Source organism: Ailuropoda melanoleuca, chromosome 4 (assembly GCF_002007445.2).
Source record: "Ailuropoda melanoleuca isolate Jingjing chromosome 4, ASM200744v2, whole genome shotgun sequence".
Taxonomy (NCBI): domain Eukaryota; kingdom Metazoa; phylum Chordata; class Mammalia; order Carnivora; family Ursidae; genus Ailuropoda; species Ailuropoda melanoleuca.
This window is the reverse complement of record NC_048221.1, coordinates 72,475,214-72,491,435: the sequence shown is the minus strand read 5'-3', so window position 1 is coordinate 72,491,435 and position 16,222 is coordinate 72,475,214. Positions and strand designations below refer to the sequence as shown.

The window sequence follows — 16,222 nt, the reverse complement described above, 5'->3', positions numbered from 1 at the left end:
TAAAATGCCCAAAAGCACCACCAGTCACTGTGCTTTTTCTTCCCTTCTGCTCCCTCTAGGATACTACTACTGCCCTGAAGTTGCTCAAAGACTAGACAGGGGACGTGTAGCACACAGAGACGCAAATCTAAGTAAAAGCTCAGCGGCAACAGAGCTGAGTGACCAAAGAGGAGTGTAGACAGTAAGTGCTCATGGGTTCAGAGGAAGACGGGGTCACTTTGAGGTGGTCAGAGACATCTGTTCCACATAAAGGGCATTGAAGAGGTTCATGAAAAACAGGCACTCATTCTGCAAAGCAAAAGAACTTTCTGGACCAGGTTGGGTTGGGCAGACACTGGGCAAATATGGAGATGGTAGAGCAAGGGAGCAAGCTCCCTCCCTGGGAACTAAGAAGATACCCATCTGGCCAAAGAGGAGGCTCCATTTCCCAGACTTAGTAATTGGGCTGTTGAGGTGGGTGCGGCATCCTGGAGCAGCGGCATCTCAGAGCACTGCTTTTGGGAGAATCACCTGGCAATGGCATGCTGATGGTTTGGAGAGAGACAGTGAAGACCAGAGGGGCAAGAACTGCATGAGGACGCCACTGCACTCATGGCAGGCTGGAGAAGCAGCTGCTGGGGGCAACCTGGGGAAGCACCCACACCCCCCCCAACCAACCACTGTGAGTAGCCCTAGTCTTTCAAGTACACTTCTGCTAGCTGCAGAGTAGCCGACAAAATGTAGACTCAGCTCTTGTCCCAAAGTTCTCAGGCCCTCGGCTGTTGTCCCCAGGCTACAGACTTTATTTTGGCCCTGCTTTTCCTACTGTATTATTTAACTCCAAACATACCTTTACTTACAAAAATTTGCATTCATCCAGTACAAACATCACGCCAAGTAGACCTCATTTAATTTATAGAACAAGGGGATCAGAGAGTAATTTGTCCTTTATAAAAGTTAACATTTACTTAACTAAAATGCATCTTCCAACTTGAGACTGTTCTAGGGAATGTAAAATGCAATTAGATTTCTGGGCCACTTGGCAAAGAACACATGGATACCGTGAAATGAGGTCCAAGGGCCTCTCTGCGAGGGCACCGGGTTTATTTGGTTCTCTTTTCCCTTGAGCCCCTAAATTTAAGCTCTGGGCTATATGCTGTTATTCCTCCAGAAGAACAAATCCAAATTAGGAGATGTTTCTACCAAGGGGCTTCAGTGGCACCACTGGGGACCAGCCACCTTCAGGACATGGGATCAGCAAATGTGCCGGAGTCACAGAGGAACACAGCAGGCCCATCCAGGGATGGGCTCTCTTTTAGAACCCAGAGTTGGGCTACAGAGAGTAGTATCCCGGTGACTTCCCTTCTGTTTTGCTAAAATGGTAGAACAAAGGAGGGAAATTCTTTCCTCTTCACACCCTAGCTAGCTTCTGGGAAGGCAGACCATCAGGGGATGGCCTTATACCACACACATACCCACACTTGATTCCTGCTTAGGGTTTCTGCCAACTAACTAGTCAGCTGAACTGACGATGACGAGTCTGAGTTCTAGGTGGGGGTGTGGCCACTGCCAACGTTGGTGCTCCAGCTAAAGGCCGTATTTAAATAGGGGCTTTAGGAGAGATGATGATGTGACTCAGTGATTTCACAGTTGAGCGTGTACCAGCATCCCCTGCCGAGCTTGCTAAAGCAAGGATTTCGAGGCCGGGGCTACTACATAACTCGTGGGCCCCAGTGGGGACACGTGGGGCCTCTTGTTGAAAAATTTAACCAGGTCCAGGGCCCCTCTGAGCATGGAGCCCTGTGGGACTGCATAGGTCACACGCTCATGAAGCTGGCTTTGGATGAGCCCTTCCCCAGAGTCCCTGATTCAGTAGTTTTCAGATGAGGGCCAAGAATCTGCTTTTCTGGCAAGTTCCCAGGTGATGCGGATGCTGCTAGGACTACAGGCTGAGAATCACTGCCATGACTCAAGGTCCTATGAGTGACCCTTAATGCTGGGAAAATCCAACTGTTTAGGCAGGTGGTGACATATCTTGGGGATGGGTGAGGAGAGGTTTCCAGTGCCATTAAATCACACCAGATAGGTGGCCACCTTCTCTAGACAGCAAAGACCTGTGAGTTCTGGCCTACTGAGAAGATTTTTATTTTTTTCTCTCTTCAATTTCTTTGATCTCAGTGGCAACACTGACATCAAAATCTTGTGTAATCCCAAGACAACCCTATTTGGGTTAACTAGGCCCAGAGGAAATAGTTCTGCTTAAAATTTCCTGTTTTTAACAGTTCCAACCCAGCCGAACTGGTTTCCATTCGTGCCCAGTACACTTGCTTCCAGGAGGTGGTGAACTGGCAAGAGCAGCAGGCCAGCCAGCCTGTGGGAGGAAGGGAGAGGGGCGCTCAGGGACCATGAATGGAAACAGAACATCTTGGAACTGAAGTCACAATGGCTGGAGGACCAGGAAGCCAGCGGGCTGGCCGCAAGGGACCCCTGGGACAACCTGGCCTCTTTCCTCTATGGAACTTTTTGCTCCTGCAACACCTGCTTTTCCTCCTGGGGGATTCTGAAGGAACCTGGCCAGCTCCCTGTCAGCTTGGGGCTGCGGGTGAAAAGGGCAGGGCTGGAGGCAGACCCTCACCCTAGGGGCCGGGGCGCATGCCTGTCACCCTCTGCTGAAAGCTGGTCTGCCTCTTCTCCTGCTCTTTCTTGGGAGCGTCAGGTCTTCCCTACGGCATCATTAATCGCCGACTCAGTGTCAGGCACATAGAAAACTCACCTATTCGCTACGCCATTACTGTACACCTACTGTGTGTCTGCCCTGTGCTGGGCACAAGGCAGGAAATCAGTCAGGCCATCTGTCAACAACTGTCCCTGTGTGCTCAGTCCCGTCCTAGGGAGAATCAGGGATACTGAAGGGTGTAAGAGCCATCTTTTCACTCAAGGAATCTACAGACCAGTGGGGAAGACAAAGATAGACCACAGTAAGGTTACACCACAAGCCAGAAGAAACCCCTGGTGCTAAATAAAGAGGAGCCCCCAGCAGGTGCTCGAGAAGCCCCCCGTGGGGTCTCTAAATCTCCGTGGGCTCTAGGTCTCAGTTACTTGCTTCCCAGGACCCTTCAGAGTCCGACCCCCCGGAAGAGGGGCGGGCCATCGGAATCAGAGGCGCTGTGCTAAGACCAAGCGTGCTCAGCCTGGGGAGCACGACAAGATTCTTTAATGCTAAAAATAGCCCCAGTAAACAGGCTTTGATGACGACTCCCCACAGCCAGGATATGCGCGGGCTGAGGTTTCGGAGCACTTTTTCCGGAGCACCGCTCATTTCCTTCAGGCAGCACCACCCATGTGGGGTGGGACCCCATGGGCAGCAGGAACCAGGCATCTGGGGTGAGCAGGCAGGGTGGCAGGGTGGCAGGGGAGACGCTCCAGACCAGGTCTCTGAGACCAGACTGTGAGAAGGCCCTGCTGGTCAGGATCCGTCTTTATTCCAGCAGAGGGTCACCTTCCTTCTTTGCGTCCCCCTCTGACAAGTTCCAGGACTGCTCTGACGATTCTTAAAACCACGTGGATGTGATCTTCCTGGTTCAGTCACGACTTAGGCATCATGACAGAGGCTTTCTTTTTAAAACCGATTCCTCACTCCAGCTTTCCGAGGCCCGTAGACCTCCACTACCATTACCTGGCAGTAGGCTTGGGCTACCCTCCCATCTTTGGCAGAAGACACTGTGTTTCATCTGATCTTGCTGGCCTCCCAGAGGGCCTGGAAAGTCCACCATTAGAGATTCATTCCTTGGTTCTTTACAAAACCTATTATCCTATCTTACCTCTTTGTATACCCTTCATAAGATGAAGCACAGGGCTGGGGTCAGCAAACACCTGCTGACTGACCAGACGTTTTTGGTTTAAGTTAAGGGAGTGATCTGAACAAGGTCAGTATCTCTGGAAGAGACTGTAAATTAGCTGCTTCCAGCCATTAACACCCTAGCATGAATCTGCTTCTCTTCTCCAAACAGGACCAAAAAAGGCCTTGATTTGGAAGGTGAGTGGGGCAAAGCATGAATGAATCGATTCATTCATGCCAATGCATCAATAATAAACCTGACATTTCTCTTTTGAAAACTTGCTACACAATGACCTCTAACAATTGTGTAAAATCAATTTGATTTCACTGCCTCTGAGAGTGGGGAAGCCAAAAATCAATTTTGTAGTGAAAAACTAATTTTGCATATTTACTGTTGTCTAATGCCCTCTGAATGCAGAAGTGACCCTCGTTTGGTCAGGGTTTGTGCAGCTCATCTTGAAAGAGGATTTAAGACAATCAAGCGGTATTTCCACTGATGTTCCCGTCAGAGTGTGTTCTGTTCTCGGCCCAGCGTGGAAGCTAATATCATAAAGCTATTGTTTCAGTTTGTTTCCTGTGATACGAATCTCAGTCGGCTGCCCCGACTCCCAGCCTGAATTTCTCAGCGCTGAGATTTCCTCTCCAACATTCCCACACAGAACAGCCTACTGTGAAAATCAAAGGGAAGCATGTTACTAAGTAAAGAAGAAACTTTTCTAAAGCAAAACCCACTCTTTTTTAGCCTTTTGAACTCTGAGGTATGCAACCAGCTATTTCCTATTTTAAAGTCAGCCAACCCTGGTGCTCACCTTTGTTAGAAATGCCTCAGTGATGAATCTGTGGTTTGTTTTGACTTGGAAAAACTTGGCTACTCTGCATTTTGATAGGCACTGCTGAAAGGTGGGTAAGAAAACAGCGCGAGAGTGTGTTTCCACTGGGTTCCCGCTGACATCATTTCTCCAGAAGCCTATACTTAGTATAAATCAATTTGCTTGTTCATCATAACTTTTATTTCTAAGCTCTCACTTACGGAGAGCCTCAGATATGGCAGGCAAGAGGATAAGGGCTTTTCTAGCCACTTCTCTCCATCTTCAAATAGCACTGCAAGGGTAGTACTGGTATCGCTCTTGTGTGGACGAGAAGTAAAGCTCAAAGGTAGTAAAGAGATTCTCACAAACTTGTAAAGAAGGCCGTCCAGCTGAGGTTCCAGTGTGGGCCTATCTGCGCACAAGTCCTGTACTTCTTTCCACTGGATTGCGTGTTTTGAAAAAGCAAAATGTGATTTAAGAAGAAAAAAAAAAAGGACTCCATCTCACATGCAATTCCTGAAAATGATTTCCACAGTTGGTCTAAAGAACATGCTGCAGGACTGGAAGAGAAGGCAGAGAAAGGGGGCACTGAGGAGCCATCTACCTCCTCCTCGTCCCCTGGATGATGCGTGTTTTATGAGAACGGCTCTGTCAAGGACACCAGGACCAGATGGCCAAATATAGACACTTCTTATCCTTTTCTGTCATTTCTCTCCTGGACAGAGAGGACCAGAGTGGACATGCTGAGGCTCTGGTCAGGCTGGGGCCAAGCCCAGCCAGAGGGCAGGCAGCTTGTGCCCACAACTTGCAACAGCTCCCGAGCGGAGATGTGTGCTGTCTCGCTGTGGTCCTCTCCCGGGGTGGGGCTAGCACAGGGAGGGAGGGAAGGTGGGGGGGGGGTTACGCGGCTACAGGCAGGCAGATATGCACAGGGGACCCAGCCTCTGATTCACGGCCCTCTCCAAGCCAGCCTCTGAACCACTGAGAAGGATGATTTTGTGGGAGAGAGCATGGAAATGAATGCTGTGCTCCAAGAGAAAGGATAGATACAACCCACTAAACGTGTGAGGACATCTCTGCACCCCACTGCTCCAGGCTGGCCCCCAGGTGCCTCTGCTCAACTTTGATTCTCTTGCCAAGGAAGAACCCCCACATCCCCCCACACTGAGCCCTGATCAACATTTTTGCCTGACCAGGTCTGCAGAATGCTCCTGCCCTCGCATGCCTGTCTTTCTCACAAAGGCAGATCCAAAAGGACTTGCATTCCAGGTGCAAATTCACCATGTCCTAAGTGTGCGACTTTGAGCAACCTTAACATTTTTGTACCTCACTTTTCATCATTTTCCAATGTTCTACAAGTCCAGATTCAACCCGAGAGGTGCCCCAGGACACATAAATTACTCCTTTTGGGGTCTCTGTTGGTGGAGGAATGGGGCTTGTGCTGGAAGGAAGAATGATGTAGCCAAAGGCATTCATGTCTAAGAGTAGAATTTCAAGTATCAACAAGGAAGTTGAAGAGATGCTTCTGAGTGTGGGGAGAGGGTCTGTGTCTATTCCTTCAGTCCTCCACTGCAAGCTCTTTGTATATGTAAAGAGGATTCCAACACCACCAGACACTGCCCTCACCTGTCCAGAAAGAGAAGCCCCTTTAAAGAAAGAGGTACACATGTGCCCTCTGATGGTGTCTGCAGGCCACTGTTCCCTCCTTCAGTCGCACCTATGACAAATCTGCCATTCCCTGGCATTGTTTCTTTGAAAGTATTTATAGAGTGTGTCTTTGCCCTTGGTTCTCCCCCTCCTGTCTGCACTTTTCTGAGAGTCTTCAGATTTGCAGTACAGGGTAAGTCCTCCAAGTCTTGGACCCAGAGCTGTCATCCTATTTTCTGAAGGTCTTTCTTTCCCCATATCCTTCCTGTGCTCCAGGGCTCAGAATAGCACATGCTGGTCCGACCTCCCCGCCTCGCACTGGATTCCCTCCACTCCGGCTTTCTTTCCCAGAATAGCCGCTTCATAACAGGATGGCAGAGTCAACCAGCTCCAAGGCACCAGGCTCACTCAGGAAAACTGAGAACCAAGCACAAAAGGACCTTCCCCTGCCTGCCTGGATCCCCGACTGGGACGCTGCCACCTGCAGTGCCTCAGCTGCGTGGGGAGAGGCACTGCCTGCCGCCCAGTTTCCTTGTGAAACTGACAGACCAGACGGGACTGTCACATAGGATCTGAAACTGGAAAACTCCCCAGGCTCCCTCTTTCTGGTCAAGACTAACAGGAAATGGTTTTTTGAAGAAAACTCTGAGAGGAAAAAAAAAAGTTTTGTGAACTTGAGAGTTGCAGTGATACCAGGGAGGGTGAGAATTAGCTGGTTCTGTGGGGAGGCCGTGATCCCTCAAGGACTCTGCCGTGTGAAGGAGTGTGGCCGGGTCAGGTGCAGTAGACTTCACCTCCTCTCCTTCTCACAGATGCCCTGTGTGGTAAGTGCTTTTAACCCCTTTTTACAGGTGGGGAAACCAAGAGCAGAGACACCACACGATGTGTCTGGCACGCTGGCTAGTAAAGAGGGAAAAGAGTGCACGGGCACACTGCTGTCCTTCTGGAGAAGGTAGCTGGCAGATAAGCATGAACGTGCTTCCTAAAGATACGCTCTGGAGTGGAGTGCAGGTCTGGCGGCCGGCTGGGCAAGTGGGAAGCTGGCGAAAGCGCCCCCTGCTCCCCGGCCCTTGCTGCCCTCCTCAGCTTCTGGGTGCCCATGCGCTCCCTCGGTCCCGTCCCTGCTCTCCACCCTGTGGCTGTATTCATTGTAAAGGTCACTGCTGGAAAGGAGGGGTTCCGTACGAAGGAACGAAGCCCCAGTGGTGGCCCCGTGGGGACGGAGGTTCTGCAGAGGCCCTCCCAGGGGCCTCCCCACTCCCGCACCGCCGGGAGCCTCCCGTGGGTAAGCACGCGCTGGTCGGGGGACTGTCGGCCTCACCTGAGGACAGGAGCTTGTGCGTGCGCAGGAAACTGATGGCCAGCCGCATGATGGACGCTTTGTCCAGGTGGGAGCTCACGCTGTGCGGCAGGGGCAGCTCATGGGCCAGCTCGTAGAAGACCTCCGTCTCCTTGCTCCGCCGGCACCTGGCGGCATCCCGGGACTTCTCCTTCCTCCTCTCCGAGCTACTCCTGAATTCAGAGAGGAGGGGTTAGTCCCTGAAATGTCGCTGTCATCCTCTCATGCCCCTAGTCAAGACATCCCCAGCGCCCCAAACCTTGGTGCAGCCAGACCCTCCCACTGAGCTGATGCGGCTCACACCTGTCGTCCGAGCACATGCAGCTCTGCTATCCCCGGCAGCCCTGCGTTCGCGTGTGTTTGTGCTTCTGACTGCCTGCCTCCTCTTGCACTCCTGTGCTGCCCAGACCAGGGCTTCACATGCGGGGGTTTGGAGCACACTTGCTGACTAACCAACTGGCAATGCCTGGACTTGGTCCTGGGTTATCTGAGGACTGGGGTGGGGACCCCGGGATGGCGAGGGAAGTGGGAGGAGGCTGTGGCCACTTGCCCAGGTGGCTGTGTCAAAGGCCCTAGAAAACACACTGAAAAACTGCTTCAAGGCCCTCTTTTTGGATGAAATGCACTTAGAAAACATGGAGCCCAGGACTGGACCTTAGATCCCATTTTGAATCAGACAGTGATCGCCACGGTAAAAATTGGAAATGCCATTAGAGCCCAAGCCCAAGAAGAAACAGTCAGCCAGACATCTGTCAGTCTGGTGTCCCACAGAGCCCAACCGGCAAGGGTTAAAAAGGAGCGAGCGCGAACACGTTTTCTCTCTTGTCCTGGTGTCAGTTAGCAGCCTGTCTCACTCTCATTTTCCTCTTCTTTGCAGGACAGAAGGAAAGATGACACACACCCAAACCTGCCTCTTGCAGGACATCTTAAAGAAATCCTAAATCTTCTCATAAAGGCTATGTTAAGTCCTAACACAGGCAAGTTCAAAAGCCAGCCTGCCTGGATTGAAATTCTAACTTCTCCGCTTGCTAGCTCTGTACACGTCAACTATTTAAACTGTGCAGACCCCGTTTTCTCATCTGTAGAATGGTAATAATAGTTACTCATCCCACAGAGTGAGTATGAGGATTGGATAGGATAATTTATGTAAAATCCTGACATGGGTTTACCCAACTGTAAGCAATCAATGTTAGCTAATACTAATAACAAATCTGCCCATGAAAACAATGATGAGAGTAAAAATGTTACTGAAGAGTATAAAATAACCTACTTTCTTAGAAACGTAGGTATTCTACACAATCCTTCTTATAGACTACATAGGAGAAAGTCTAGAAATAGAGGAAGATAAAAATAGCTGTTATTCTTACAGCCGTCGCATGCCTAGTGCTTACTGTGTCCAGGAGCTACCACATTAGCTTCTTGAGTTCTCACAACTGTCCTTGGGAGGACTGTTATTGTTCTCTCTCATTGACTGAAGAACAAACAGACGCACAGAGGCGAGGTAATTCACCTGCAGCCCCCGCGCAGGTAAGTGGGGAAGTGGTTTTACACCAGGCAGGTGGGTTCCAGAATTCAGGCTTTTATCCATCACGGAGGCTGGGGGGATTATTCTTCTTTTTTTTTAAGTACTTGTCGGTATTTTCTTGTGTTTCTATAAATAACCTGTATTTCTTGTTTAATAAACAAGTTTTGTATGGTTTTTTTTTTAATATATTTTTCAATAAACTGTCCAATGCAGTTCAGGCCTCCTCCAACCAGCTCCAGCTAGCTCTCTCTGTCCTCCCTTTTGAGATTTCCAAAGCCAGCCACGGCTTCTCCTTCTGTTTGGTTTTGCAGCCTATCATCTGGCCAGAAGACTGGTATTTGGGGATTCACGGAATGTTGACAAGATTTGGGGCAGGGGCACTGCTTCACTTTACAACATGTTTAAAAAACAGACCATCCAGCTCCCTGGATGGATTGCGCGTCATACACTCAGACTGTGGGGAGAACATCCAGCGGCTGTTGATAGGCAGGGAGAACCTTCAGAAAACCTGTGAAATGGGTAAAACTGTTTTCTCCTGTCCCCTCTCCTTTGCTGTTCCCTTTCCCGAACTCCTGTTTCCTCTGCTCCCCCCACGTCCATTCTCTGAACCCTGGCCCATACCGTACTGTACCCCACCATCTGCACTCTCTCAGAGCCAACCCATTAGGGTCAGCTTGCTCCCACATCCCAGGCTTTAACAGTAGTTTGTATAGAAGTCCCCCCCATTTGCATTTGAATCTTGACCTCTGACCCTGGGGGGAGTGAGAGCAGTTGTTCAAGGCTTGCAGACGTCCTGGCACAGGGAAGGAGGCTGGGAGGGGACAGGACACTAAAACTGTACACTTCATGCCTGTCTGTCATGACAGCAGGTAAGGGAAAGCCAGCGTCTCCAAGATGCTGGATTCTTTCTCTAGCACCAACTCGTGCTCCCCGACAAAAGCATCATCAGCACATGACCAGTCATCAGGGCATCTAGGGAAGTGATCCTGGGCAGAAAGGATCCCCAGCACAGGCTGTGACATGAATGCCAACATCTGCAGGCACACAGTTTCCCTTTGCTACTGCCCCTTCCTTGGAGTGCAAGAACAGACAAGGCAGAGAAGAAGAGCCGGGGCGGGTGGGGAACGCAGTCTGGAGTTGACACTCTGTCTGGCAATGGCGTTTGAGACTTGGGTCCTACTGTGTTCCCTCCACCATGCAGACGTTTATTCCCACCTGCTTTTGTGCTTCAACACTACACCAAGGACCTTACCTATATGACATTATAATCCTAATGACAATATGGCAGGTGCTGAGGGCACAATTTACACATGTGGAAACAGAGGCTCAAATGTGATATGTAACTTGCTGCAGGTCACAAAGTCAATGCCTGCTTGCCTTGGAGAGCATGCAGTCAGTGAGCAGACACTTAGAAGTTCTGAGACACATGGGTGCTCCGCATCCAAGTCCATCTTCACAACCTGCATGTGGACGGGCAAGACAGGCATTGCTCTTGCGCCCATTTCACAGATCCGGAAACTGAGGCCAGCCCAGGCTACGTTACTCACCTAGGGCAATCCAGCTAATCAGTGGCAGAGCGAGGGCTAGAACCCATTTCTTCCTAGGCCAATACTCTTTCCACCGCTTAACCCCAGGAGATAGCGGTGTTAGCAAGAAATAAACCAGAACATCCTAACATTTAGAGAAAGACAGACTGAGAATCTCATGTAGCCTCTTGCTTTAAAAGCCAAGAGCTCCATTTTAGCTGCCTTGTTTTTACAGTTGCACTCTGGGGCTAGCATGACTTTAATTAGATTATCTAGTTAACCTTGACACAGCCCAGAGATATCTGTCTAATGTTGACTCCTGGAAGAACAAAAATGTGTAACACTGCTCTCATTTAATTAGCAACACTGAAGAAGCAGCATAATTAACGCCAAGTGTGAAGGTAAGGCCTTCCTAATTGCTGCATACACAGCCTACTTCCTCACGCAGTTTACCACAGGTTGGGCCTCTTAGCAAGTAGAAAAGGAGGCTGGAAGTCAGGAGTACTGGTGTGCTTGATATACTGGCCACAAGGCTATCTAACCTTCTGATTTGGGCAAGAAAATACGTTCTCAGTGCCCTGATATCCTCGTGTGTAAAATGGGAGAGACCCATGTCTTATTTGTCAGGATCAAAGCAGATGAGTGTACAAGGGTTGGACGTACTGGGAAGCTCTCCACAGATGAAAACAATCATGACATCTGGCAAATCTGAGTGTCAGTCACACTCAGAGTTTGGCCATAACAGCTGTTCCTCATCGTCAAATCAATGCTGTCCCAGGACTGGAGGTGTAACTGGGGGTCAGGCCTACCTTGACGAGTTTGTGTTAAATTGCTGAACCTTCTTAGGTCAGCAAGGCTTCATTTCCTAAAATACCTGCACTTGATTTTCTTTCCCTAGATAGGTCTTAGAACTACCTGCAACAGACCAGCAATTTTTTTAATGACAATTCCAGGCATGGCACATTAGAATTCTCTGGTTTCTCGTAAAACAGGGGTTTAAGTTTTCCAAATCATCAGAAAAAGACTCAAATTTATTTCTTACTCCAAATTGCTCTTTCTACAGAATGCCTACTCCTGTCTTTCTTGGTGGCTCTCCTGCAACCACAGGGTGGTCCCACACAATATTTGTACGGAACACAAAACATCAGTGTGGCCCTGGCTAACGGTGTCCTCCTGCAGACCCAGAAGCATTGACTGAACTCCCTGCTGGGCCTTGTGCAACCGCACAGCGGATACAGTGCACCCTGCTTGTGAGGGCTATGCAGTCTTGATAGGGAGCCAACAACCTGAAACACCTCCTTTAACCACGGAAATACGTTTGGGCAATAAACAGCCTACATGGTTCAGATAAGAAACGAGTCAGCCTGAGCAAGGTCACGGAAAGCTACCCAGGGAGGCAGGATTTCAGCTGATCCCAGGACACGGAACGCCCTTCCATTGCTTGAGGGTCAGAATCCACTTTTCCCCTCCTGTATGTGCTATCTCGTTTGTTTCTTGTAACAACCCCGAGGGATAGGAACTATTATCCCCACTTAGTAGATGAAGAGGCAGAGATTTAGAGAGATTCAGTAACTTGATCAAGGGCATTGTCTCAAACTGACTTCTTCCGGGTCCAAGATCAAAGATCTTCCCATTGGCAGCAAGGAAACTGCTGTTCATTGCACACCTTTGACATGCTATAGGCTGTGTTAGACACTTGCCCACAAATGGGATGCTCACGGACACTACGGGGAGAAGGGGAGGGTTAAGATTTGAAAAGGCCACAGTGATATAAAGATTCTCTGCCCTTAAGTGAGTACCCACTCAGCTTGGAAAAAGACCTGGAAACTCAGCAGTAGGATAAAGAGGCACTATGGGAGTTTGCATGGGGCGTGGGAGGAAGCAGGGGTCAGTGCTGTGGGCCTGAGAGGGAAGCAGCCTCCATCACTGTGGGGCTGCGGTGTGGAGAGAGGGCATGTGCTCGAGGTGACTCCCTGAAGGCTGCAGGTCCAGCCTGTAGGAATGTTCCTCTCCACACTGCAGGTGGGGAACACAATTCTGTCCTTTTCTTTGACATGTTAATATCTATAAGTTTATACTTACCCTCCCCAAGGTGGAAACTCATACTCTGAAACATTTGATCCTGATTAAGGGGAAGCAACCCTTTAAGGACCAGGCAGCTAGTCAGAAGAGAAAGCAAAACTGATCTCAAGCTCCAGTGGGTATAGGCCACAACTCAGCCAGCAAAGACCTCTGTGTCCAGAGCTTTGTTATCTTACAAATGTCTCCTTCACTTCTGGGTCATGGCTCCAGGCTTGGCTTAAGTCAATAATCAAACCATTGTGAGCTCTTGGTCAAGACGATCCTGGTTGCTTACTTCCAGGTGAACACAGCCTGGTGTGGGGGCCCCCAGGATGTCTCCCGGCTGCACCAGTGGGGCTGGTTCCTTAATTAACTATTCTCTCCTGACCTTCAGCAGGAGCAGGACTCCGTGCCTAATGCCTGTGGGCCACCAGGGTACCGTGACTCTAGCCCTGTTAACCCTATAAAGTTAACTGGCCTACAAGCAGAATGGATTTCAGCAGGCAGGGGGGACTGAAGCTAATGAAGGCAGCCTGAACCAGTCTACGGGTTGGTGGTGAAATTCTAAGCTGGTGCCAATTCACAGGAGGGTGTGAGTAGAGGAAATGAACGTCAAATGTCACCAGGAGGGGGTCTCGTGACTCTTCCGTGAGGCTGTATGGCCGCTGCGCAAGGGCCACCCGAAGGGAGGGAACCCAGCAGCATCAGGTCCCAGAGAACAGGAGGAACGGCTGGGCCCCCACACCCAGGGGTTGATAGCTGCCTGGACGCTATCAGAGCAGAGCTAAGACGAGTGATTCTCAATCCTGGCTGCTCACTTGAGTCACCAGAGGAACCCTAAAGACTGACACCTGGGTGGTACCCCTACCCCCAGAGTCTGATTTAATAGGGCTGGGGTGCAGCCGGGGCATCGGGGATCTTAAACCTTGCCATGTGATTCCCATGTGCACCTAGGGCTGGGAACCATTACTGCAGTCAGCTTAAAAAGTTTGTTTTCTGTTTTTTTTGTTTTTGGTGGAAGGAAAAAGAAACTGGTATTTATGTAGCACTGGAGCGAGGTGCATTTCATGGACTATCTCATTGGATCCTCAATTAACCTCTGGTGGTATTGGTCCTGTTTTTGCACAGCAGTGATTCTCAGCTCTGGCCCCCAGCAGAATCACCTGGAGGGCTTCTAAAGCACGGGCTTCCATGTCTGGGATCACATGTCTTCAGGTCTATTTCTGAAACTAACCATTGCTCTAAGTACTTTGGGAGGGCTCGTAGAATTAACTTCAGAGCCACACAAGAAAATCAGTCATAACACTTTGTAGAACATACTTCGTTTCCACCCCAAACAATATTATCGTGTTTGCCCACCTCCTTTAGTCACCAGACTTGGCTGGGGATGGATGTTAGTTGTTTGAAAGAATGAAATGTGCCCTCCGAGATAAGGCCTTGCCGCAATTGAAGGTACTCCAAAGAATGGTCTTTGGCTCTACAGGCAATTCCAAAGGAGTGGCAAAAATGCGTACAACTGGGTGGTACCCTGGTGGCTAGCTTTCTGGGTGAATTCTGACGTTTGTCCAAAGGCAGTAGTGATTAGCACATAAGTCTATTATAGAGGGGAGTAAAGGCATCCACGTCAACCAGTCAACACAGAAGAAATTCAGGAGGAATTGGGCAGATCAGACAGCCCTTCACGAGGGGGGAAAAATGCATCCATCTGCCTCAACATGCACATCTCTGGTGAGGGGCACGGGCTCTGCTCTGAAGGAGACCAAGCCCCACTGGGATATAAGACATACTACAGACTAATACATCAAAAATCCTAAAAGAAGGGCTTACAAGGGCTTACAAATAAGGGATGAGGGCTACAACAGGAGTGAATGTCTCCACTTATCCCTTCCTGGAAGGAGGAATCCTGGAAAGCCTCTCATACCTCAACCTCCCCACCTCCCCTCCCCTGGGGCCGAGCCCCTGCCTCCCTGACCCATGAGGATGGTCTGTGCCCCTGGAGAGCTGGCCTGGACTGCATTCAGAGCTGACAGTGATGTCTGGGGCCCACCCGACATGGCTCTCTAATGGTCAGTTCTGCTTGGGGCCCACTGGAGATGCTTATCTAGTGGGCTTCTGGGCTTCAGGCGGCCTCAGAGAAGAGCAGCACACCTAATTACCAAGCAGCCCCACTGGTACAGCCTGCGTGGGCCTCCAGATGACCCAGCTCCTCATATAATCCGAGGACAGGTGCAGTCCCCAGCCCCGCTGGGAAAAGCCAGGCGAGGAGTGGAGCGACTGTGGGGAACGGGTACCGCGCCGAGCCCAGGCCTTAGCAGGGTTTTCTTTCTTCAGGAGTGACACCACTCTGCACCTGTACCAAGCACTACAGTTGACACAGCACTTAGGAGCCAGTCTGTAAATCTCACCCAGCAGGATAGGAAAGAGCAGGTACCATCATCCCCATTTTAGAGACGAGGGAAACTGAAGCTCAGAAAGGCAATGGGAATGTGTGGAGCTGGGACAAAAGCCCCGAGCTCGTTTTCAAGGACCGTTGAACGGAGAGCCCACTGCCAACCAGCACCAGACATGTCACACAGTTGCAAACAGACCTTCGTTATTCATTACCCTCCTATAACCCTGCTTATCTTAAATCATTTCCTTTTTAAAAAATGCTTTGGTGAAGATAAGGGTAATACACATTTAGTGTAGGCAATTTTAAAAGTACAGAAAGGTATAAATAAAACAAATTGAGATTTCATTGGATTTATGGCTTCTTAATATTTTATCACATTTTCAAGAATTCTTTAAAATTTTCACGACAGCCAGCCATATCCTATCGTGTGGGCATATCACAACCCAGTGTACTATTGTTCACTCATGTTTCCTAGGTGTTATAAACAACATTATGGTCACTCTGCGGCAGGTGTTGCTCTCTAATTTATTTTTTATGATAAAAGATGACACGGACACTGCTGGCTTCCAGCTCCCCACAGCTGCCTCCCACTGACTGCCCCTTGAAAGCTGGCGATTGAACAATGTTTCCAGGACCACGGCTGACGACCACCACTATGGAGCAGGGCTGCAGAGGGAGGTACGGGGTGGGGGGATGGGCAGGGAAAGAAAGCAGGATGTGCACACCTTCTCAGCAACTTTCCCTCTCTTCCTGCCCAGTCACCTAGGTTCTCCTAGGCTTCCTCTTTCCCTCGTGCCATATCCATATTAACACACCCAAAGAGAGATGGTGGAATTGGAAATTGCAGGTCTGCAAAGACAGCGGCCCTTGTTGGTGAGCAAGACTCTTCCCCCACCGTGAAAGTAAAGTACCCATCTCCTTCAATCTTACTACATCCAGTGCAGGGACAGAGAAGGCTTGGTGGCATCTGCACCCCTGAAAAGGGGAGGAAAGCAAACAGCTGCAGGGAGCACCTGCCTGGCCCTCCACTGCTTTCTCTGGCCTCTGATGCCTGCTCCTGCTCGACCCCTTCCACCATGCAGACTCCAGCCAAGAGACTAACTGAC

General features: G+C 49.9%; 1 protein-coding gene across 1 annotated transcript in view; it reads right to left on the bottom strand.

Annotated features, from left to right (window-relative positions):
- EPAS1 (endothelial PAS domain protein 1) overlaps positions 1-16,222 on the bottom strand; it is an 82,756-nt gene that overhangs the window by 28,709 nt on the left and 37,825 nt on the right. The window contains exon 2 of the mRNA XM_011237191.3: positions 7,595-7,785. Coding sequence (XP_011235493.1) covers positions 7,595-7,785 — 191 coding nt within the window. The remainder of the gene's footprint in view (positions 1-7,594; positions 7,786-16,222) is intronic.